This window comes from Mastomys coucha, unplaced genomic scaffold (assembly GCF_008632895.1).
Source record: "Mastomys coucha isolate ucsf_1 unplaced genomic scaffold, UCSF_Mcou_1 pScaffold12, whole genome shotgun sequence".
Lineage (NCBI taxonomy): Eukaryota > Metazoa > Chordata > Mammalia > Rodentia > Muridae > Mastomys > Mastomys coucha.
Genome location: NW_022196894.1, coordinates 1,248,214 through 1,272,640, shown reverse-complemented (window position 1 = coordinate 1,272,640; position 24,427 = coordinate 1,248,214). Strand labels below are relative to the sequence as shown.

General features: G+C 49.8%; 2 protein-coding genes across 11 annotated transcripts in view; one reads left to right on the top strand and one right to left on the bottom strand.

The window, feature by feature from the left end:
- Positions 1-17,984, bottom strand: part of Mgrn1 (mahogunin ring finger 1) — a 52,168-nt gene extending 34,184 nt beyond the window's left edge. For 2 of the 10 annotated variants that reach the window (XM_031361313.1, XM_031361283.1), the window contains exon 1: positions 9,967-10,245. In XM_031361313.1, the coding sequence (XP_031217173.1) occupies positions 9,967-10,054 (88 nt within the window). In that variant the 5' untranslated portion in view covers positions 10,055-10,245. Of the gene's footprint in view, positions 1-9,966; positions 10,248-16,853; positions 17,161-17,299 lie in introns of those variants that run through there. The other 8 variants (XM_031361341.1, XM_031361291.1, XM_031361351.1 and 5 more) reach the window with 6 other exon arrangements.
- Positions 17,985-17,997: 13 nt separating this feature from the next.
- On the top strand, positions 17,998-22,978 carry Ubald1 (UBA like domain containing 1). The gene is made up of 3 exons (XM_031361392.1): positions 17,998-18,232; positions 21,352-21,411; positions 21,894-22,978. Exons 1-3 carry the CDS (start codon positions 18,113-18,115, stop codon positions 22,242-22,244), a joined length of 531 nt encoding a protein of 176 aa, XP_031217252.1. The 5' UTR covers positions 17,998-18,112; the 3' UTR covers positions 22,245-22,978.
- Positions 22,979-24,427: the final 1,449 nt, after the last annotated feature.

The following is a 24,427-nucleotide window of genomic DNA, read 5'->3' as shown; positions in this document are numbered from 1 at the left end:
CTTATATTCCAGGCATCCCCAGTGCAACAAGTATCACTGTACCTGGCCCTATGCACACCCTCCCACCCATTTACTTTGCCCTCCTCCTGCCCAACAGATTGTGCCTGCTCTGGACTCCCAAGTGAGGTCAACCACAGTCACCTAGACACTGCTTACTGTCCAGGCCTTCCTCATAACCCTGAATCACAGCATGATGGCCTATGTAGTTAGAGCTAGCACACACCGGAAGACAGAAGGCAGAGGATGTTGTGTCCAATGTTTGATTATAGAGGAAACTGAGCACACGGGGAGGCCAGAAGTTCAGGCCACAAAGCCAATGAAATGCCCTTTCTAGCCCTCTGTGCCCTTGTCCTTCAACCACACCAAGCAAAATGCTGTGACAAAGCCACTTAGTGTACATCCCCTAAGAAACAGAGCAGCTTCTCAGAAACATGAGGGAATGTAAGCTTGCTGGGCAGTTTCCGTCATTACCCTTTCTTAGGAAAGGAGCAAGAATGGCAGAAAGAAGGTGGCTGCCATGCATGACAAAGGACACTGACTGCCAGCTCACAAAGTGCTGACACACTGCCCCTAGACCCAGCTCTAGGATGCAACTGGGGCAACTTGCAAGATCAGAACATCATAGGTCCTAAAAGAATGCTGCTCTCAGGAAAGCTCTCCAGGCCCCAGACTTCCTGCCAAGTGGGAGGCAGTGAGGGCAGCTCGCTCATAGTCAAGGGTAGGTCCACTTCAGATGACTGTTCTCTGAACCCTGGACTGTGCCCATCTATACATGTCGACAGACCAGCACTTCTCTCTGCTCCACATGGAGCTTTCCAGTCTCTAGGGCTCAAACTCTTATGTAACCTGGCACAGGAAGGGGTACTGACTGGGCTGCTGCGACAGGTAAAGTCACCCCTAGCTGGAATCTTGGCTCATCTGCAGACTAGAGATAACAGGCCCAGCCAGCACCTTGCCTCACCTCACTCTGGACACCCTGAGGACTGCCAAGTGAAGACACTTGTGGCAATGTTTCTCAGCCTGTTTGCCTGATGGGCTGCCTGTAGCTCCCCACACCCAGCATAGGGGAGGGAAAACAATGGTAAATCAAGCTAAGCACAGGAGTGATTAAGAAAGATTCTAGCTCCTGTGTCTCCAAAAGCTTAGCCTAGATAGCTCTTATCTGGTGAAGGATGGCCCTAACTGCAGGGCACTGGAGGTGGCTAAGTGCAAGGCATATTTTGGGGTAACTGGCAAATGGAATAATTCTACAGTTTTCTATGCAAAGGCCAGTAGGAAACATCATCAATTGAAGGTAAACAATCAATGTTCCCAAGTAACAAAACAAGCCAGAAGCAAGTGTAAGGTCCCAAAGAAACTCAGAACAAATGACTCTCACCCCTCACCTCCCACCCTACAAACCTCTTCAGCCCCTCAACTTTGTTCCCTACCCCCAGCTTCTGACTCCTGTATAACCAAGCTACTTGGCCTGGTTTTCTAGGTCCTCTGTTCTGGCTTCTGGTCTTCTATCCTCTATCTCTCTCCCCTTTCAGTTCAGTCTAGATCTTGCCAGATGCCTCTAGCTGAATTCTCCCTATATGTAGAATAAAAACCTCCTCAATCATACTTGTATCGGTCATGTTTTCATTTTCATTTATCTGATACCAAAACCAAGGAGAGAGATGTATGAGCCTCCCTCCATCCTCTTTGTCTAATTGGTGTTTCTCTGGCTCCTGGAGCCTGAACATCTACCTCTCCATCTCTCTGACTTCAACACCTTCATGGGCATCTCTCTACTAAGACACTCCAGGATAGAAATTAGAGCCTGGTTTCCATTGCAGTTATGGGAATGCAGGCCCAGAGAGAAGCAGGAACTTAAGAGACAATGGCAGCAGCTCACCCCAGAGCAATATGCTCCCCCAGCAGACTGTTTGCACAGACTGAGTCCAGCCATGTCCTACTGACCTCTAAGAAATGTACTCTCAGTCTTAACCCTAGCAAGAGAGGTGAGCAAAGCCTTTTAGGCAAGAGCAGAGTTCCCCACTGGGGAAAGGCCCCTTTTCTATTTATTTGAGATAAGAGTCTCAATATGGTGTCCAAGTGGATCTTACATTTATGGGGCTCAGGCCTCTTGCTCAGCCACTCAAGGAGCTAGGCTACACTTTGCTTTTATACTTTTGGAGGTGGGCAGGGAGGAAACCAAGGCCTCATACAAGAGCCTCCCACTGCACTACATACATTCTCACACAACAGGGCAGAGTTCTTGGCTTCTGCCTCTCACAGAGGCCTCAACCTCATCCAAGACCAGGTGGATTTGGCTCTGCCACATATCTGAGGAAAGAGGAACACCTTCTCTGGGTAAATGGAGACAAGGAAAGAGAACTTGGCTACCTATACCATGGAGGGCTTCTCAGCCACAGAGATGAATGGAACTCACACAGCACCAGAAGGAAGGTGACCCCTCTCTCCTCCTCTACTGGGTCTTTTTTGAGTGTCCTGGTATGTTGTGGTGCCTAGGGCAAGGGAGTCGGCTCCACATGCTGTCATTTAAGTGTGTGCTTAGTAACTTCACGCCTGCCTTGGCCCTCAGCTGTGTGAGGAAACGAGCAAGGGCTGTGCCTCTGCACCCACAGGAGAGAGACAGGGCTTGAGGTTAGGCTCTGAGTAGGTAGATCCTGAACTCAGGACATCCTCACTGCTGCTGTCACCACATGGACCTAAGTACTGGGGCTCCACAGAAGCCAAAAGGAAAACTTGTGATAGAACCAGATCCCTGTGTCCCAAAGACCCCACACTCCCCACTCCAGCATAAAAGTTCCCAGATTCGGGCTCCCCTCAGCTCAGTTCCTGTCTGGTTCACTTCCTGAAAAGGAAAGGCAAGTGGGCATCCCCAGGGACACACACAGGACTGTAATGTCACCCTGTTCCCTTCACCCATAGCAGAAAGGGTGCACAGGAGGACTCTTCAGCAAGTTCACAGCTCTACAAACCTGACCTGGTCACTTTGTATACAAAATGTCAAATCAGAGGGAGCCTATGGAAAGACCTGCAGTGACTAAGGCTGGTGTGTTGAGGCTACCAGGTCCCTTACAAGCAGGCTGTACTGGTTAGTTTTATGTCAACTTGACGCAAACTAAAGTCATCTGAGAGGGGGGAACCTCAATTAAGAAAATAACTACACAAGATCAAGCTGGAGGCAAGTCTAAAGGGCACTTCCTTAATTAGTGATTTATAGGGAGGCCTAGCCCATTGTGGGCGATGCCATCCCTGGGACTGTGGTCCTGGAGTCTATGGCTGAAGCCAGGCAGTGGTGGCGCACGCCTTTAATCCCAGCACTTGGCAGGCAGAGGCAGGTGGATTTCTGAGTTGAAGGCCAGCCTGGTCTACAGAGTGAGTTCCAGGATAGCCAGGGCTACACAGAGAAACCCTGTCTTGAAGAAGGAAAAAAAGAAAAGAAAAGAAAAGAAGAGAAGAGAAAAGAAAAGAAAAGAATAGGAAGCAGGCTGAACAAGCCATGAGGAGGAGGAGCAAGTCAGTAAGCAGCACCCCTCCACGACCTCTGCATCGCTCACCATGTGACCCTGACTGAATCACTTCCACTTCTGGGCCTCAGTGTCCTCAGACAATTGTGGCCATGTGACAGTGACATTATTCCCCAAGCTGCAAACATTTGTGTTGTTACGTAAGTATGTAATTATGACTAGTATTTTCATTAAAATTAACTTGTAAGTAAAGGGGCTTTTATCATTGCTGGACCAGAGAAGCAAGTATCACTTACTTTTAAAGTTATCTTTTTTAAAAAAAGGACAAATTGATAAGATTTTCAGGGGGTGGGAGGGGAAACAGGGTCTTACCAAGTAATTCCGGCTGACCTCAAACTTGTGACAACCCTTCTGCCTCAGCCTCCAGAGTACTAGAATTACAGCCGTGGATCACCATACCTGGCTGGGCCCTGCTGAGAAGTCTTAAAGATTTAAATAGACGTAGAGCCAGACACAGCAGCACATTGTCTATAGTCTTGGGAAGCTAAGGCAGGAGGATAATGATTTTGAACCCAACCTGTGTTACAGGGCCTATCTCAGGGATAAAATACAATTACACATATAGACAGATTTATCATGTTCATGGGTATAAGCAATCAGTGTAGAGATGGCAACTTTCCCTAAACTGATGTATAATCCTACCCAAATCCAACTGGTTTTGTTTGTTTGTTTGTTTTAGAAACTGACAAACTATAAAATCTCTATGGACAGATGTAAAAGTAAATTTCATTCTCCTGTTGTAATTGTTGTCTCTGCAGCTTACTGCCTCAGTCTGCTGCTCTAGTCCTGGAAGCTTCTAGCCGCCATACAATCTTATCTAGGCCTAGAATGTTTTCAGCCTCTAAGACTTACTGCTGAATAAGCTCACCCTTTCTAGTTCTTTCTGAGCTCTGGCCAGTTCAACTCAGCTATTCTGGCTCAAAACTCCTCTCCATGCTAACTAATTCAATCTGGCTTTTCATGGCGTCTCCTGAATTGCTAAAATTGGCCTCAAACTAACTTTGGCAATATGTTCTAATTTCCTGGTTCCTTCTCATTCTCATTCTTTCTTTACATGTGTCTAGCTTGTTCACTTTCTGCAACCTGTCTCTCTCTGCACTGCTCTCTCTCTCTCTCTTTTTTTTTTTTTTTTTTTTTTTTTTTTTTTTTTTTTTTTTTTGGTTTTTTCGAGACAGGGTTTCTCTGTGTAGTCTTGGCTGTCCTGGAACTCACTCTGTAGATCAGGCTGGCCTCGAACTCAGAAATCCACCTGCCTCTGCCTCCCACGTGCTGGGATTAAAGGCGAGCACCACCACCGCCCGGCTAGCACTGCTCTCTCTTAAGTAGCTTTCCTTTCCTCTCTCTTCTCGTGAGAGTTGGGCATATCCTGGTCTGTCAAATCTTTCTCTGATTCGTCACTTTGCCTGTCATTCAATTAGACATCACTTTCAAACACGGGTGCTTCCTTTTACAAACTAACTTTACTTTCGTTCCTTGGGATTAAAGGTGTGTACTAAGGGTATGTCTGTATTCCAGCCAGAGAGATTAAAGGTGTCTCAGACACACCACAACTAGAAACAGGTTTTTTCAATAAGTAACACAACCCTGGGATTCACAGTGTGATCCCAAGTAATTTTAAAAAGAACAATAGAGAACCCACGCTCCTATCCAGCCTCTATTAGTCAGCTGTGTGCTGCTGGCAGTGTAGGCAGTCCAGGCTTCCCCAGCCTTGGCATGTAGGGCTCTTTGGACCCTCCAAATTCTGTTTTGTGGAATGTCCTGTGACTGTATCCATTAGATAAATAACACATACACACCCTGAGCTGTGACAAACTATCTCTAGACACTGACAAATACGAGCCCCAGGAAGTGTAGGGGCATGGGGGTGGGAGGACAAAATTGTCTCAGTTGAGAAACAGTGGGAAAGAGATACAAAGCAAAGGGAGAGAATGCCATCTAGATATAAACGTTTACTGTCAGCTGAGTTTTGACAAATATACAGAGGTCCTTTGAAGGAAAGAGGGTGGCTTTATCTGAAATGAAGGCAACATGGCTCAACTTGCCACCATGTCTGATGACCTGAGTTTAATCTCCAGGACCAACACAGCGTAAGTAAAGAACCAACTGCAGCATATTATTCTCTGGTGTCACACTTAAAGTAGAAAAAATAGAGGAAGACTGGAAAATGGCCCAGTGGGTCAAGGGTTTGTGTGGCACATGTGAAGACCAGAGCATGGATCCCAGCATCCACATAAAAGCTGGGTGAGTGTAGTGGTCCACTGCCTCAGAAGGGTTAGGGTACGTCAGAGTAAACGGAATAGCTAAAATGTCCAAATCTGGCCAGCTCCTGCCTCAACCAATATACATGGCAGAGAGCAAACAAGGAAGGCAAGAATGCAAACCTCCATACACATTCATAAGCATGCGTACTGACAGCACAGACCTACCACCACCAACCCCCCAAAATAGAGAATCTGTGATCTTAGGCTAGGCAGAGATTTCTTAATTATTACTCCAAAAGCATTATTCACATTAAAAACTGTTAAACTGAGCCAGATAGATGTGGTGGGTCTGTAACCCAGAATCAGAGAAGCTGAAGCGAGAGGATGTCCATGAGAGAAGCCTCAAGTTCCCAAGGCTTGAAAAAAGAGAAGCGACCCATTTAGTTCCAAGCCACACCTCCAGAGTAACTCTGTTGGAAATCAAAAACAAAATTCCAAACCTAAGAGCTCAGAGAGATAGCTCAGCAGTTGATAGCACTTGCTGCTCTTACAGAGGACCACATAGTGGCTCACAATAATCTAACTCCAGTTCCAGAAAGCCACGCGCCTTTTGACTTCAAAGAGCATCAGGGCACTCCTGTGGTTTACACATACATGTAAGCAAAACACTTATTCACATAAATCAATTTAAAACATTTTTGTTAAGTACTTAAGAGTTGGCTGCTCTTCTAGAAGACTTCCAGGGAATCTGCCACCCTCTCCTGGCCTCCACTGGCACCAGACAGGCATGTGGTACACAGACATGCATATAGACAAAACATACCTAACTATAAAATTAAATTAATTCCAGAACCTAGGAAGCAAAGGTAGGCAGGTCTCAGTGAGTTTCAAAGCCAGCCTGCTCTACACAGAATTCTAGGCCAACAAAAAGGACACAGCTGTAGGTGGCATGGACACCTTTGTGCTCACAGTTATGCACTAGGGAGCTTGGAATGTCCCCACTTCAACATTCCCTTGAATGTTCCCACTTCAAGGGAAGGAATCCCAGAAATTGAGAAACTGAGAAGCTAGATCCTGAGTTCTAGTCAGCATGGGCTACATGGCAAATTCCAAGCTAACTTGATGAGTGTAGTCTCCAAAAAACAAAAGCATTAAGTGAAAGAAGACAGCCACGCATACAACAGCTCTAGATTGTATGATTCCATTTATGTGCAATATCCAGAAAAGAAAAACTGCAGACAGAAAGCTGAACACTGATCATGCTGCTAACACTGACTACAAACTGCACAAAGTAACTCAGGGAGAGAAGGGTCACAAGTGTGCTTGCACAACTCTACCACTTACTGAAACTCCACTCATGTTTACAATGGGTCAACGACATGGTGCACAAATCATCATCAACAAAGCTGTTAAGTGTAAAATGAATGGGATGAAAGCAAAGCAGGTAATATTGAATTCAAGTTCTCACTGTTGACAGCACAGGATAAAACCCCCTAAGGAAGGAAACTGGACAGCATGAGGTGCTAAACATTACTTGGGGAGTTGGAGAGATAGTGGTTAAGGACATTTGCTTTTCCAGAGGACCCAGGTTCAATTCCTAGCACCAAATGGTGGTTCTCTCCAGTTCCAACAGATCAGACACTCTCTTCTAGCCTATACGGGCACCAAGCATTCATATAGTGCACACACATACATAGATAAAACATTCACATATAAAATAAAAAATGAATACATCTAATAAAAATTTGTTTAAAAAAATGCTTGGGCTCTAATAATGGTTTGGCAGTTAGGAGTACTTCTTGCTCTTGTAACTGACCCAAGTTCAGTTCCCGGTACTGACACGGCAAATAACTGTCTGTCCAAAGGATCCAAATGACATCCCACAGGTACTGCATGTACAGGACATGTGGAAACAACATAAAATAAAAACAATACTTTTTTTTTTTTTTGACATAGGATCTCTCACTATGCAGCCCTGTAGACTAGGCTGGCCTAGAACTCACAGAGATCCTCCTATCTCTGACTCCCAAAAGCTAGGACTAAAGGTGTTCACCACCTAAATAAATGTAGCTTTAAAGAAAACAAAAATTAGAATACTTTTCCTTGAAATTCAAATTAAGAAAACCAGCAGAAGGCTGAAAATACAATTTTGTACAGTTGAACAGTTCGTGGGAGTACCCTTCAAGTGTTCCTCACATTTCTCTCATCCCCAGTAGCACTCTCTAGGTGCAACTGTCAGCAACAAACACAAATCGAACAAGCAAAAATCTTAGGACTCCGCAGGCCCAGAACTCAGCAATGTACGAATGGCAGCCCAATCAAGCCCAGGTGGGCCATGGACCTCACCTGCTGTGCCAGTACTGTCTAGCCAATGCTGGCTAGAATGTTCTGGGATGGATTCTGAAACCCCATTCAGGTTAGGAGTGTCTGAGGAAACCAGAAATGCCTACTTCTGTGGATCTGTAGTGTGTGCACAGGCCATGCATTGTTGTTTTATGCAACAGCCTAAGTGAAGAGACATTAATAGTGCTCAGGTGCCAGGTGTGGGAAGCTGTCACAACACGGCCAAATACAGGTAGGGTCTGGGCCAGTCACTTAGCTGCCTTTGAAGCAGTTATAGTAGCCAACACTTGCAGAAGAATTCCTATGTGTCTGGCATAGTTCTAAGCACTATAAATTCAGAGAAGAAGAAACTAAGATGCAAATAAGCAAACTTAACCAAGGTCACTCAGCAGAAGACAAACAAGGAGACTGTCAGGGGAGGGGTCACAACAGCTGCTGTCTCAGATGTGCACACACTAAGTCCTGGACGGCTCCGCAGGCACCCTGGGAGCCGCAGCCTGGACTAGCAATGCACACAAGGCAAGAAGGTGTCCCTCCACTGACGTGTGATTCCATCCCATTCACTGAATGAAAAGTGTCACTAAATAGTGCCAGTTTCCTGTTCTTTCATCCTAGGAGTTCCCAGATCTTCACACTAACAGAATACTTTCTCAAACTTGAGTGGGCATCAAACACACCAGAGAAAATGAGCTTAAAATGCAGGTCCGTAGGGCAAAACAAGTCTTGAAGCACAGCCTGAAATGTTTAACAAGCTGTCCAACTAATGGGAGCAGATTCTTCTGAACCACACAACAAATCTGGCCGGGTTAGTGTGAAAACACCTGAAGACCAAACATCACACTCAACACTCAGAAGACTAGGTCTAAAGGCCCAGTGTTCCGCCAGCAGGAAACTGTGTATAAGTAAACGTAGCTGACAAGGCGCCAGGCACTGCTGGGCGGCAGGGCACACCTGTGGTCTAAGCACCAGGCAGGCCAGCACTATGTAACAGGGCTTTTGTCTCAGAAAAAGGCCTAGTGTAAGAGTGTGACTAAGTTACTACAATGCTTGACTAGCATGCACAGTGCCCTGAGTTCAAGTCTCCAGCACCTCATAAAACTAGGCAAAGTGGTGCACACCTCCAATCTCAGACTGTGAGGATAGAAGCAAAAGGACCAATGTTTGCTCAATGTCACTTTCATAAGGAGTTGGAGCAATCCTGGGCTACATGACTACATACATGATATACTGTCCTTATTTTAAACATACACACGCACACACACACACACACTGAGGGGGAGTGGGGAGGAGAAAGAATATGAATGAGAATATGAGCAAGGCTCCTCAGGGATCCCACATCTGATGCTGGTTCAAACTGCCTCCATCCAGCTCCCATAATCTACCAGCGAGTCTCTGCCTTGAACGAGAGGGGAAGGTCAGTAGTCCTCTCTAACCATTCCAACCATTATCCTGTCCTCCGATGGTACCCAGTACCTCCCTATCGATCATCTCCCTAGGTCAAACACCAGTGTCGCACGGGAAAAAGAAAGCCTAGGTCCAAATCCTAATGAGCTGTCACAATCCGGGGCCGGTCTTCATGCCTCTAAAGCCGGCGATCCCCGGGCGTGAGGCAGTCCTCACTACAATGCAGTCTGATCCCAGAGATGCCAAGCACCGGTGCATACAGAGGCTGTGCAAAGTGCCAAGGTCACCAGTTAAAAGGGGGCCGCGCAAGGTGCGACTGCGGCCAGCAAGGCTACCCAGGGCCGCAGCCACGCCTCAAACTCCACAGGTATCAGGAAGGGGCACAGAAGGAGGGTCCGCGACAGGGCAGGGCGCTCGCGCGTCTGGCCCCCGGGCCTCCTGGCGTCCCCAGTCCCCGTTCCAGCCCCCTTCCGCGGTCGGAGTCCTCGGAAGCTCACCGGACTTCGGAGGGTAGCGATAGGCCGAATTGGCCTGAATGTCGATGTCCTCCACGCCCGCGATGCGGCGACTCAGGATGGAGCCCATGGTGCGCGTCTCTGCGGGCCAGCCGGAGAGGAGGGGGTGATGGCTGCGGCGTCCTCACACGGACATGGCCCAGACCAGGCCGCACCGACGCGCACCCACCGCCGCCGCCCTGGCACCTCTCCACAGCCCCCGCCCCCGGCCGCCGTGGCCTTGGTCCGGCGCCCCGCCCCTGCCCCCGCCCCCGCCCCGCAGTTCCAGGGGAAATGGAGTCCACGCCGGGCCGCGATGCGCCTGCGCACTACGCTTCCCAGAATTGCGCCCCCCCCCTCACGTGAGTGGCCGCGGTGGGACGAACCAAGAGGCCGGGGCTGCGGGGGTTTTATCTTTCAGACGACGCTAACCTCGGCGGCCCGGCTGGATACTGAAACCGGAATGCCTCAGTCCCTTCATCATCTGCCCACATTTAGACACTCTCAGAAGTTCGAGCGTCTCCCACGTGAACCAAGTCTGACAATCTCGACGTTTCTTACAGTGGCTCTCCCCCACTTCCCAAAGTTCTTCTGCCGTCCTCAGCCTCAAAGGGAATACCTTTAACCTGCCGAGAAATGAGTAGCCACCAAGCCTTAGAGGAATGCAGTTGGTTGAAGCCTTGGTCAAGAAGTCCAAGCATCTAGAATGGACACGTAATTTTCAGAAGACAGAGTTCTCCCCTTCTACACATAGGGAAACTGAGGCACAAAGCAGGGCAGACTGCAAGTAATATGCTAAAAGCAAGTTCAGAAAAATGGGGATACCGATTGCAACATTACAATTTACAAGCTAAGCCCTGGCTTTTCACACACATGCACGCACGCACGGCTTCGAGGATGCTAAGGCATGTTATGATTCTCAGATGAGCTGAGTTTCTCAGAACTGCCTCCCAACTTGAACCTGCTGTTCCAGGAGAGCAGCTAGGGAGACCAGCAGATAGTGAAGTATCAGGTGGTGAATTCACCATGGTTCACACTAAACTATACTACACCCAATGCAAAGTCCTTTAGAATCCTCCCACTGTCCCTTGTAGACAAGGTGAAGTGCATAGGCCTTGAGTGAAGATCCCCAAGTGAGGAAGAAAATACCCTCAAGCGGTAGGTGCGCGTCGGTGGGGCTTAGTCTGGGCCACGTCTGTGTGAGGACACCGCAGTAGTAACCCACTCCTCTCGGGATGGCCATCAGAAATGCAGACCACAACCTCCATCGTGAGTTGCCGCATTGCAGGCATGGGGGACATCGACATTCAGGCCAACTCGGCCTATTGCTACCCTCCGAAGTCCGGTGAAGGCAGAGAGAAAATATCAAGACTTGATAGGTTGAGAGCTGTGTGAGGAGGTGATCAAAATGGCTGAACGATGGAATAACATACATAGTTGAATATAATATTCAAATCATAAAGGAACCAAATGGAGAGAGTGGCTATCCAATTGGAGGGCATGCTAAATGTTATGATCTTGACAGTCACACAGCTTCAGAAGGACCACCACACTGTTGGCTAGTGGACTCTGTCATTTTTTAAATAATATATAGCTGATATATAACTGCTAGATTTTTATTTCTCAGACTTCTGATTACATTGACAGCTAGAGAAAAAAGCTTTCACAGATGTAATCTGTTATCTCCTTACCAAAACTCGGTTTCCATTAATTAAATGCTTCATATTTCTTCTTCTTGCTATGCCACTGTCCTAATATTATCTGAGTTCCTATAAATTTGCCTAACTAATAAAATATTCCACTATACAATCCAACTTTTCTTTTATCCAACGTTTTAATCTTGTTCCTTATGCTCCACAAAAGGCTCATCTTAAAGACTGTTCATGTTACTAACTCATGTTGTTATCTCTTTTATAAACTTATAAGCTACAGAAAACCTACTCAGATCTATTTGGTCCAGATCTCTCATGGACCAAATAGGCTCCATCCAGATAAGTACATCTGACTAACCTATTCCAGAGGGTGGGATTCCTCTGGGTTTCAAATGTGCATCTTATGAATATTTTTTCTTTCTCCCAAATGTACTTAATCTTATTCTCTATCTATAATAATGTGTTCCAACATCTTGCCACATCCCGGAGCTTGCTACATCCAGGACAGCTCCAGAGAAGCCACCTCCAGATGTTCCCATCTCCTGTCACAGACACAGACTTCTGGACCTGTTCTGACCTATCCCCAGATGGCTCCACAGACCCTGTACAGCAAGGAAACAGCCAACTCTCCTAAGACTGGACAAACACCCCCCATACCCATTTCTCTAGGTTCCCCAGAGACATTGCCCCCCCTATGCCAATGTCAGCATGAAGCAGCCAGATATCACTGACAACCCTATTCCTGCTTCGCCATCACCTCTAATTTTTTCTTTTTTAACTAAAGCAAAATGGGGGAATGTTGGTATTCTGTCTGCACTCCACCCCCATAGTTCCTGACAGTAGCCAGGTAGGCTTGGCCCACTATAAAAGGGGCTGCTTGCCCCCGCCTCTCTCTCTTACTCCTGCTTCTCTCCCTTGCCTCTTGCCCCCTTGCTCCGCCTCTCTCCCCATTCCCTTCCCCCCTCTTTCCACGTGGCCATGGCCCGCCTCCACTTCTCTACTCTCTCCTCCTTTCTGCCTTTCTCTGCCTCTACTACTCTCTTAACTCTCTTCCCCACACCCAAAATAAACTCTATTCTATACTATACTGGTGTGTATCTGGTCTCTCAGGGGGAAGGGATGCCTTGACATGGGCGCACAGAGGTACCCCCTTCCCCCACACCCCGCCCGAACATATTCTTTTAGCTCTTTCTCTTTTTATGATCACAACACTCAAGGCTGCCATTCACCAGAGACAAGACTTCCCTCAGGACCATGTTGTTGAGACTATTAGGGAACCTCCAGGACACTAGAGGTCCTCCAAAGTTCAACTAAGGAGCAGCAATGGGCATCCTAAGAAGCTAGATGAAAAGCTAGATTTCCTGGACGGAAACTCTATCTTCTTACACTGGAAACAAAGATTCACAGTCTAAAGTGGAATCTATCTGGTGGACTGCCTTCGTCCCGCAAGGAACAGGCTCCACTATCCACCTCTACTGTGCCTCCCACCCAGGCAACCTCCTCCATCCCTGAAGAGTCAAGCTCTTCATTATGCTTTGGCTAATGCTACTCTAGTGCCATAGGGTAAGAGGTCTCTGAATTTCTTCAAACTCAAAACTACACCAGCAAATTAGCACTATGGACTAGTTGAGAACAAAAACCACAATCTCTTTGTAAATATATTTAGAATCATATGGCTTAGCACACACTAACAACTATTATAGAGACATGCCTAAACTAATGGAAGCAAAGCCTGATTATGGAATTGCACCAAGCATGCAATTTCACTACATCTAGCTCACAAGCTGTGCCTGAGGGAGAGACATCTTCTTGAACTCTGCATTGAAGCCAATCCCTGGGAACTACATAGATTCTCAGCATCCCACCACCCTCTCTGTGAGCACAGCACACATTGCAACTAACTTAACCTGCAGAGGAACCATGACTGTCTGGCTCAAGTGTGTCAGTTACCACAAAGCTGCATGGCAACATACTCTTGATGCATGGGAGCAGTGAATCCACAACTTGGGTCACTGAGCTTGCATTTGCAACTGTACCAGGGTATCTCAATCTCACCAGGAATGTGGAAAGCTAAAATGAAATGACCCATATGTCACTAGGAAGAGTCCAGGTGTTTGATCTAACCTGAGCATATCTAGCCTGTAAGATCTACATTGGCTAAACACTCTCCCCACCCTCATAATGCCTGTCTGTAGCTCAGGCTGGCCTCCAACTAAGTGCTGGGTGTTAGATGTGCACAGCCACACCTAACCTCAGGACCAAACACTTTTCATATGCTGTCATCTTGCCTGAGGGATCTATACATATTCTCTTACTTAGTACTATGGCATTCCTTTTTTTTTTTTAATTTTTAATTTGTTTTATTTGTTTGTTTGTTTATTTATTTATTTATTTATTGTGACAGGGTTTCTCTGTGTAGCCTTAACTATCCTGGAACTCACTCTGTAGACCAGGCTGGCCTCAAACTCAGAAATCCGACTGCCTCTGCCTCTCAAGTGCTGGGATTAAAGGCATGTGCCACCACTGCCCGGTTCATTTTCTATTTTCACCCCCAATTTACACAAGAGGAATGTACTGCACATACAAGTAAGGTGCCCCTACTCCAGTCACACAGTAGATAGATGGTATGATGGCTAGTGCTAATTGTCAATCTAATAGATCTTGCTCCCCTAGGCATGCTTGTGGGGACTGTCTTGATTGCATCCATTGATATAGGAAGACACATCTTTTTTGGTTTTTCAAGACAGGGTTTCTCTGTGTAGCCCTGGCTGTCCTGGAACTCACTCTGTAGACCAGGTTGGCCTCGAACTCAGAAATCAGCCTGCTCTGCCTCCCAAGTGCTGGGATTAAAGGCATGCGCCATCATTGCCCAGCTAGAAGACACATCTTAACTGTGCTGAGTGGCAGCATTTCTTAAACAGGGGACCCTGGACCAAATAAATTAGAGGAGCCTGGGCCACTGAGAGCACAGCAGGTAAAGGCATTTGCCATTGAGTCTGCTTTTGATCCCTAGAACCCAGATGGTAGAAAACAACTGACTCCTGAAAGTTTTGCTTTGCGCTCCACACTTGGCATTCACACACCCACATAAACACACAATAAATAAATATAAAACAAAATATAAAATAAATTGGAGGTGAAATGAACACTGATCCTGTTTTCCTGATTGTGGATGCCATGCCTGCTTCAGTTCTGCCATCTTGACTACTCTGCCACAACAAACCATACCCTGCAACTGTGAGGTGGGACAAACTTTTTCTACCTTAAATATGTTGAACTCTTTGATCAATGAGCTTAAGACACCCGAACCTGGTATAGTCTTTAAAAATCAAAAAAGAAAAGTTCCTTCCTGTGAAATCCTAACACTCTTATGCATATTTCATGGTATATATGTTACATGAATTTTTTTTAAAGATTTATTTATTTTGTGTGTATGAGTACACTGTAGCTGTACAGAGATGGCTGTGAGCCATCATGTGGCTGCTGGAAACTAGACTCAGGATGGCCCCGCTTGTTCCGGTGTAATACACTGTAGTTGTCTTCAGATATACCAGAAGAGGGCATCAGATCTCATTACGGGTGGTTATAAGCCAAACTCAGGACCTTCGGAAGAGCAGTCAGTGCTCTTACCCACTGTACCATCTCACCAGCCCCTACATGAATGTTTTAACATACACGCACACAAAACACGTGCTCTGTATTCAGTCTACTGCCTTCCCAGATTATAGAGAGGGAAAGTCCTGAGGGCTCGATTGTCTCAAGGAAATGGAGAACCTGGGCACAGCAGGTATTTTACCAAGCCGACATCTCACTAAACATTGTTCTTAAGAGTTTGAATTCACCGGGCAGTGGTGGCACACACCTTTAATCCCTGCACTTGGGAGGCAGAGGCAGGCAGATTTCTGAGTTCAAGGCCAGCCTGGTATACAGAGTAAGTTCCAGGACAGCCAGGACTATACAAAAAAGCCCTGTCTCGAAAAACAAAAAGAGTTTGAATTCAAGTGTTCCAAAGCCCCTTCAGCAATTATCCTTCTGTGTTTATCCACATTCTGTGAAAAATGAGCTCCACTATCAACATTTGAATGGATTAATTTTTTTTTTGGTTTTTCAAGACAGGGTTTCTCTGTATAGCCCTGGCTGTCCTGGAGCTCTGTAGACCAGGCTGGCCTCGACTCAGAAATCCGCCTGCCTCTGCCTCCCAAGTGCTGGGATTTAAGGCGCGCGCCACCACCACCCAGCCTGTTCTTTTCTTTTAGCTCTAAATGTCACAAGTGTAAGGAAATCCACTGTCGGCTTGCTTAATTATAAAAATGGACACTCCCTGGAGTGCCCAATGCAGGATTCAAAAAGAGAAGCATGCTAGGTCTTGTACACAGTGTACCAGGCCTTTTGCTAGGTCTGTCATGCTCATCCATCCCACACTGTACAGTGAGGAGAGTTCCCACACAAGAGTGGAACTTGAAGAAACAGCAGTCAAAAAATGCCATCCAGGTCTGTTTGGCTACCAACCTATCTTCCTTCAGGCTTTGTTACAGTTTCCATGGTAACAGTGGAATCAGAGCTGTCTCTTACTGTGATTTCCTTGTGTGCTGGCTTTGCCTATAGTAATGCACATGCATGATGCTTCCTAGAAATAAAAGCATGCCAGGCAATGGTGGCGCACGCCTTTAATCCCAGCGCTTGGGAGGTAGAGGCAGGCAGATTTCTGAGTTCGAGGCCAGCCTGGTCTACAGAGTGAGTTCCAGGATAGCCAGGGCTATACAGAGAAACCCTGTCTCGAAAAACCAAAACAAACAAAAAAAAGACAAAAAAAAAAAAAAAAGGAGAAGGAGGAGGGGAAGAAGAAGAAGAAGAGGAAGAAAAATAATAAAGGCATGTTCGCAGCAAAAGCAAAAAGTATTTGGGTGCTGTTGCTTTACAAAGAATACTGCTGAGTGATCCCCCAAGAGGCAGCAAAGAGGCTGAAATCTTACTTCCTGTGGACAGACGAGAAAGGAGCCTAAGCAAGAGAGACACTCACTAGTCCCGCTGCTACCCATAAACTAAACTCAAATCTCTAACTCAGAGCCCCCCCCCCGCCTCCCCACCCCCTCTCTTCCGCACAATCATACCTAAGGACCTTTCAGTCACTGCCCGCCTCCTCCCCATCTTCCTCCAGCCACACGATCGGAGAGGCCCTAGAAGGAGTGAGGGGCTAGGCAGAACTCCATTTCCCTAGGTATCAACTGGGCCCCACACCTTTACGGCCTCAGCGATCCTAGCGAGCACAAGGGATCGGGTGTATCACAACGTCGGGTGTATCTCAGTAGCCCGCAGTCGGCTCCCGGGGCCTGCGCTGACTTCCTCGGGGCGGTGTCGGGATAAAGAACGCCCCATTTGCTCACGAGTTTCCTGACCTAAGGCCGCCATCCTGGCTGGTTCCACAGGGGGCCAGGCCAGCGAGAACACAGAACCCAGGCAACGTCACTCAGTCGAGGGAACGACGCCCACCCTCTCCCCCAGCTTCTGGGCGACGCTTCCGCTTCCGACCCGCCACTCTCCCACCCGCGACGCCAGCCGGAAGTGGCATGTGCGGGGCTGTAAACACGGCCTGCGACACCCCACACCCTGCTCCCGCCCCGCCCCCACGCCACGTGACGCGCCCGCCCCCGCCGCCGCCTCATTGGGCGGCTAGCTTTGTTTACCTTATATGGCCAGGTCCTAACACCTCGTGACGGCCCATTGGTACAGTCGCGGCCTCACTCGGGTGACGTTACCGGGACAGAAGGATGCAAATAAACCGGGGCATTGTGGGAATGGCAGTCGTGGCCGCTTCCGTGCGTGTTCCGCGCGGTCCTTTCGCCATCAGACTGCTGGAAGTTTTTCTTCTTTTACGTGGGAAAGTGGGAGTCGAAGGAAAGGGGACTCCAAGGCTCCAGAGCAGGGGCTGTCTTATTTCTAGACTCTCTCCCCGCTCGGCAGGCCAAGAGTCTGGCAAGGATGCCTTGCGAGCTCTGGAAGGCTCCCAGGAGGTGGTGATTTCTAGCAGCGCCATGAAAGGCAGATGCTCTGCTACACCGAGAGTCTTCTAAGTCTCGGGACTTTAGGAGTGTTGCAGCCTAGGGCAGTGGAGTAGGACCAAAGCTTTCAGAGCTCCCCTAAGAGCGCGCCTACTAACATTGTGATGCTAAGCACAGCAGGACGCAGCACCTCCGGTGCCCAGTGACACGGCAAGCTCGCGCTGTGGTCCCTGGTCCCCAACTTGGGATCTCAGCCTGGGGCAGGGGCTGCGCGCCCCACCGAGATCCGCTAGGGAGAGGGCGTCCACGCTCCTCCCCGTCCGTTCGGCGGGGGCGTCGCGGACTACACATCCCAGCATGCTTCGCCAGTCGCCGGGCAGCGAGGCGCGGTGAGTCAGAGCGCACAGTAAATATTTGTATTAGCCGGGGCCGGCTAGCTAATGGTGGACGCGTGAGGCTAGCGCGCAGGGAGGCCGGAGAGGGCTGCGCGGCGGCGCCATGTCCGTAAACATGGACGAGCTCAAACACCAGGTCATGATCAACCAGTTCGTGCTGACGGCGGGCTGTGCGGCCGATCAGGCGAAGCAACTGCTGCAAGCGGCCCACTGGCAGTTCGAGGTGCGTAGGGGAACCGGGGGCGGGCGCGGACGGCGTGGACACGTGCCGGGGTGCGGGCTGCGGGCTTCACCGACCGCCAGGCCAGAGCCCTGGAAACCCCGCTATCAGGACGGTACACCCTCCCCCCGGTCCTGGTAACGGCTGAGGACGAAACAGACGGCCGCCTGTAAGACGCCCAGGGCCGGGCCGGAGGCGGAGTCGCTCGGAGCGAGCGGTCCCAGGGTCGGTGTGCCCGGTGGGCGGCTTGCGGCGTGTGCGCACACGTACATGTGGATTTGTATTTACGCACGCACCGCGCTTGGGCGTCAGCCGGGCACATCGAAGATTGTGGGCCTGTGGGCGCGTGTGCGGACTCAAAGCCTGGCCCGAGTGTATGTCTGATAGAGGATATACCCTTGTGTCATGTTTGGTGTGTGTGTGGCGTGTACACAGGTGGTGGTTTGCTGATGGTAGCCATGCTGGGTATGGTGCGGTGTGTGTACACGTACGGCATGGCGTGTATGGGTGGTGTGAAGGATCCTCAGAGTAAATTACGAGAATCTGTATATGTGTAGCCCACTCCAGAGGTGTCTCTGGAGCAGGATCCTTATGAAGGCCTGGGTAGCCCCGGGCCTGACAAAGGAACCGTCCCTCGGGATGGTGTACTGTATACAGTTCACTTACTTTAGGGCATTTTAGACAGGTGATGGGACGGTCAGTCTGGCTCCCACCTACTCTCAGGTTTCTCTTGACCTGTAGAATAATGTGCCCAGTCTTTTGTGTTACTCGGATGCCTGTTTTCTTTTCACTCAAAACCCCACATTCACTCCTTGTGGACATCTTGAGATGAGGCTAGAGGACTTGGAGCTGTGTCCCTTTCAGGTGTGAGTCACAGCCAGAGCCAGTTTAGTAGTCTGTGCCCAGTTGGGAGACCCCAGAGCTTAGTTTCCCAATGGAAACCATCCCATTTTCACTAGGAAGAGCCAGGAAATGGGGAGCAAGGCTCAACTTCCTGGTGCAGGATCAGAACTTCCCCAGGCTTGGAAGACTGTAGCCCTTCCAGCTCTGTAAACCAAGCCTTTGCTCTGTTTATCTACTCCCTATAGACTTCCAGGCCAATGGCCCTACGCAGGAGAGGGGAGGCTTCTTCCTATAGCCTGGATTTCCTTTCCCCTAGAGGTAGCAGTGTTTGTCAACCTCTCCGGCCTGAACGCTCTGCCCTCTGTCCCCTCCCCCCTGCAGCCCCACCCCAGGGAAGTGCCTTACTCCTCAGCTCAGCCAGAGTCTTAATCTGCCCTGTTGTCTCTGGGGTTGGATGTGGTAAAACTTGTAAAACCACATTCATGGCAGTTGCTGGAGCCCAGTGGCTTTGCTTGTAGGTCCTTGCCTGAGGCTGGGCAGGCAGGTGTCTCGTGGGAAATGGGCTGTGTGGAAGACTCAGCCCATCTATCTGTGTGGGACAGGCTGGAGAGAATGGATTAAATATGGCTACCAAGATTAGGGAAAACTGTCCCCAGGAGGAACAGGGACTTCCTGCAGCCTGGAAACAGACTGATTGACATGGGTAGGCTCTCTGCACTCTGGGTTTGCAGTCTCCCTGTCACCTTGTACAAAATGAAGAGTGAGCAGTGAGCTCCGCTTGACCTGAGGCATAGGAGTGAGGGGTTCCTCATGGCTAACCTCCCTCCCCCCGCTTGGTAGCACATTCCAGGCAGTGTTTCTGGGTCACATTCTCAGATTTAGGTGCTAATGGGGGCGGGGTGGGGGCCTCTGTGTAGTTGGCCAGAGGCTTCTCGTGGAGAACTCACAGTGCCCTTTGGAGGGACAGCACCAGGCATGTCAATGTTGGGGGCCTGGGCTAGTGGAGCAGCTGCCCCTGCCAAGGGGTCTTGAGTGACTCCAGGTTCATCCCCACTCCACTGTTTGGGAACATTGGTGTAGGGCATCACCAGCAGGGTATTCCTAGAATAATTCATTTGAATATACTTGAAAAATAAAAGAGCAAGCCCCTTAGTCAGACTGGGTTTCTGGTGTGAAATCAGAGGCAAGGGGCTCACAGTCCTGCTGGCTTTCCTGGACTCCGGCTGGCTCTGGGTTGCATTGGAGGAGTAGTCATGCTAGGCTGGAGCTTAGCAGGCTCCAGAGGACCCCTCACCCACTTGACAGCCGCCCTCACCGAGCACTTTCACAACAGCATCCAGTTTCCTCTTTTCCTGAATCAGCCTAAGGCAGGGTAGGGTCATACAGACACCATCCTTGGGGTTCCCTGAGGCCACCCTGGAACTCCCTTCCCCAGTGACATAGGCTTTCACCCCAGTCCTCTTTCACCACACTCTGGCCAGTCCTGAGTGTTGGCCTAGAGTCCCTGTCCAGGGTTCTGTTCCTATTTCTACCTCGTCTTAAGTCACTTCATCCTCAGTCTTCCCGTCTGTAAAATGGAGGGCACCAATTCTGGCCTCTGGGTTTGATGTGTGCCCCTATTTGATAGATCTCTCTGCTTGGAGAGGCTGCAGCTCGGAACAACAGGTAGCTCGGGAGTTGTCCCATAAGCTGTCATGGGAGCAGTCTTCAGTTTCTGGGTCACCCTCTGCTTGTCCGTGTTAGGGACATCCCTCCAGAGATGGAAGTTATGCTAAGAAGCCTCCACCCTCTACACTGAGACTCACACTTTTTTTTTTTTTTTCAAGACAGGGTTTCTCTGTGTAGCCCTGGCTGTCTTGGAACTCACTCTGTAGACCAGGCTGGCCTCGAACTCAGAAATCCGCCTGCCTCTGCCTCCCAAGTGCTGAGATTAAAAGCTGCACCACTACTGCCCGGTGAGACTCACTCTTTGAGAGTCCCCGGGTACATATATGATACAGAGGCTCAGAGAAAGGTGGGGATTTGTGTGTACCCCACCCCACTCAATTGAGGTGACAGACCCAGGCCACAGTAGAATCCAGAAAAGCCACAGTGACTATTGTTAGGATGTGGGGCAAGGGTTCATGAGGCCACAGCTACCTGGCTGGGGGAAGCGTCTTCACTGCCTGTCCAGCCTGCTGGGAGTCCCATGAGACCTCTTCATGTGGTGGTCACACACTGCTGTCCCTCAGGGATGGTTGGACGGTCTTAGAGGGTAAGCACAGCCTTTCTCCCTGCAGACCGCCCTCAGCGCCTTTTTCCAGGAGACCAACATCCCCTACAGCCACCACCACCAGATGGTAAGTGTCCCCTGGAGACTCAGAGTGGCAACACTGCCTGGTCACCCAGCCTGGGTAGGGGGAGGCTGGGCTTCCTGGCTACACCTAGTGAGGTTGAGGGTGGTGGTCACTGGAATGAAGGCATTCTTCGAGTGAGGTAGGAACGTGGGCAACCTGGGCCGTGCAGAACCTGGAGAACACTGGCTCTTGGAGCTCAGCACCCGCCAGGCAGTCTGCCAGGGCTGCCGTACTGACCACGGGCTGGAAGGCCTCAGAGCAGAGGCAGCAGGCATTGTGCCAAGTGGTGTGGTCTCCATGAAGCTGCCTAACCCATATTTCTAGATGCCTTTTCCTGTGAACCATTCCCTGGGTGGTGGGCCATCTGGGGCCAGATGCAGCCCAAGTGACTCCTGGAAACTTCTGGGCATGTCTCCTTTTTAGAGGCAGCAAAGGCCCCACCGGAAAGGGCGCTCAATCCTCCGTCTGTGCTTTTCCCCCCACAGATGTGCACTCCCGCCAACACCCCTGCCACGCCCCCCAACTTCCCTGATGCCCTCACCATGTTCTCCCGTCTCAAGGCCTCTGAAAGCTTCCACGGTGGTGGCAGCAGCGGCAGCCCAATGGCCACGTCGGCCACGTCACCCCCACCGCACTTCCCCCATGCCACTGGCAGCTTTGCAACACCCAGCTGGCCAACAGCAGCCTCGCCCCCAGGAGGCCCACAACACCACCAGCCGCAGCCGCCCCTGTGGACGCCGGCACCCCCTTCCCCGACTTCAGACTGGCCTCCCCTGGCTCCCCAACAGGCCACCTCAGAACCAAGGGCCCACCCTGCAATGGAGGCAGAGAGATAAGGGAGGCCCCTCCCCCCTCCCGGAGGCCAGAACCCCGTGGGGTGGGGGAGAGGATGTCTCCGTGGGCCCTTTCACCCCTCCTCTGTCTGCACCCCCATACCCCAGAGCCCTGGAGGGAAGAGACTGGACTCTAGCCAGACAGTCTTGTGCCAGCATGCACAGCTGCATGCACGCAAGTTCACAGCACAGTCACCCCCAGCTCGCATGGATCTGACTCAAGTGGTTTGGGTGCCTGGTGGGCAGCACCTTGGAGACCAAGCAGCCATCTCAGTGAAGACTTACCTGCCTGGCCTCACCACCTGGAGTGTTTCAGAGCATCACTTGGTGGCAGACACATGGCTGACTCCTGTCTTGGGGCCAGTAGGCCTAGATCCCTACCCTTGGGAATGCAGAGCCTCCTCCGCATGTGTGCGTGTAGCTGTGTCATATGTATTTATATGTATGTCACTCTTCTAAAGCAACCTAGTTTATGGGGCAACTGGACTTTGCATGTTAGAGTGAGCCCCAAGCCCCTTGGCCCACCACCCTGTTGTCTGAAGGGCCCTGCTTCACTCCACCTTCTTATCTGCCAGGATTGCTTTTTCCTGCAAAGGATCTTGGGAAACTCCAGGACTCTTCTACCCAGCTCCTGCCTGCAAGGGTTCCCTGCATGCCTCTTCCCCAGAGCCCAGGGGTACCTGGTCCCCATTTCCTACTCCTCTTTTAACAAATGAGAAAAGAATTCCAAACCACCACCAGGCTCTGTAGTCTTGCCTCATATATCGTAGGTGTTGCTGGCTGGCTCTGGAAGGGGGTGCTGAGCTGAGCAGGCCACCCCATTCTCTCCTAGCTCCACACTCCCCTGTTTGACTGTCCTGTCTACATAGTCTGAAATCATCTTGCCTACCAGAGCCTCTCTCTGCTAAGTTTCCTAGCTTTTGTTCCCAGAATCTTACCCCTTAACCCCTTTCCTGATGAAATGGGGTGGGGGTGTCTTAGTCCTGTCTGTCCTGGACCTTTAGCCTAGACACCAACTGTAGTGCCTGCTGGGGCTCCTCTACCAACCTGAATGCCTATCTGGAGGTAGAGAACGGGTTGGGAGGGAGGGAGGTGCGTTTGGCCCAAGTCTTACTCTCCAGCTTCCCCTCTCAGGGGTGGTAGGAAACTATTCCTAGGGGATCCTAGGGCCTGCCCTGTAGAGCGGCCTTGTGGGCTATGTTTGATGTAGTACATAGCCTAATGTCAGTTTTTAAATGTCCAGCAGCCCTTGGGTGGCCTGTGGTGGATCATGCCAGCCCTACTTAAAATGGTGTTTCATGGCAAAGTGGAAAACAACATCCTCTAGAACTTGTTTTGTACATAAAATCTTAGTGTGTAGCCCACACCCCAAGTCGGAATCAAACAGGAGCCCCTGCTACTAAGTACACAGTGAAGGGTTTTGCCACTGCCCCCCCATCCCCAACAAGGTTTCTGTGTAGCCTGGACTATCCTGGAACTCAAGTAGACCAGGCTGACCTCAAACCCAGAGATCACTTGCCTTTGCCTCCCAAGTGCTGAGATCAAAGGTGTGTGCCACCACCTGGCTGACACTGAATTTTTAAGAAGTACCCTTGAGATTCTAACATGCTGGAACTGAGGCAGCCATTGAGCCTAGCTGTTTGAGGCGGCTCCTGAGAGTTGGGCCTGGGGATCTCAAGTGGTTACACACATGAAGGCAGAAGGGACTTTTTATCCTTAGCACTGTTAACACCTGGGCATATAGTGTCCTTAGAGTAAGAGCCGTTCTATATACAGCGTGATGCCCAGTGCTCTAGAAACCTGCCCAACAGATCAGGTAGCACCATCAGGTAGAGGTGATCAAAACCCACTGGAGATGCTGCTGACATCCTCTCTGGAGATGGCCATGGCAGTCACATAGTATGGTTCACATGCCTAGCTGCCCATCCTAAACAGACCTCAGGTCTCCACCCATCTACATCAGTTCTGGGAAGAGAAGCAGGTAGGCAACAGTGACCCTCTGCCTACACTAACAGCCATTCATTCACATGTGGAAAAGGTGAGCGTTCTGGTGTGTCAATCCCACTTCAAATACGCAGCTCCCACTACCCGGTGGTTCTGATGCAGCAGCTAGCACACAGCCACCCGTCTCTTGATCTCCAAACTTGTAGAAGACAAGAGTATTTTGAGTGCTGCGGGTGGGTTTG

Excerpts from the sequence above, each read along its gene's own strand:
- Ubald1 (XM_031361392.1), top strand. The coding sequence starts at position 18,113 with ATGTCCGTAAACATGGACGAGCTCAAACACCAGGTCATGATCAACCAG. Across the intron at positions 18,233-21,351 it reads CGGCCCACTGGCAGTTCGAG|ACCGCCCTCAGCGCCTTTTT; the intron begins GTGCGTAGGGGA and ends TTCTCCCTGCAG. Across the intron at positions 21,412-21,893 it reads ACAGCCACCACCACCAGATG|ATGTGCACTCCCGCCAACAC; the intron begins GTAAGTGTCCCC and ends TTCCCCCCACAG.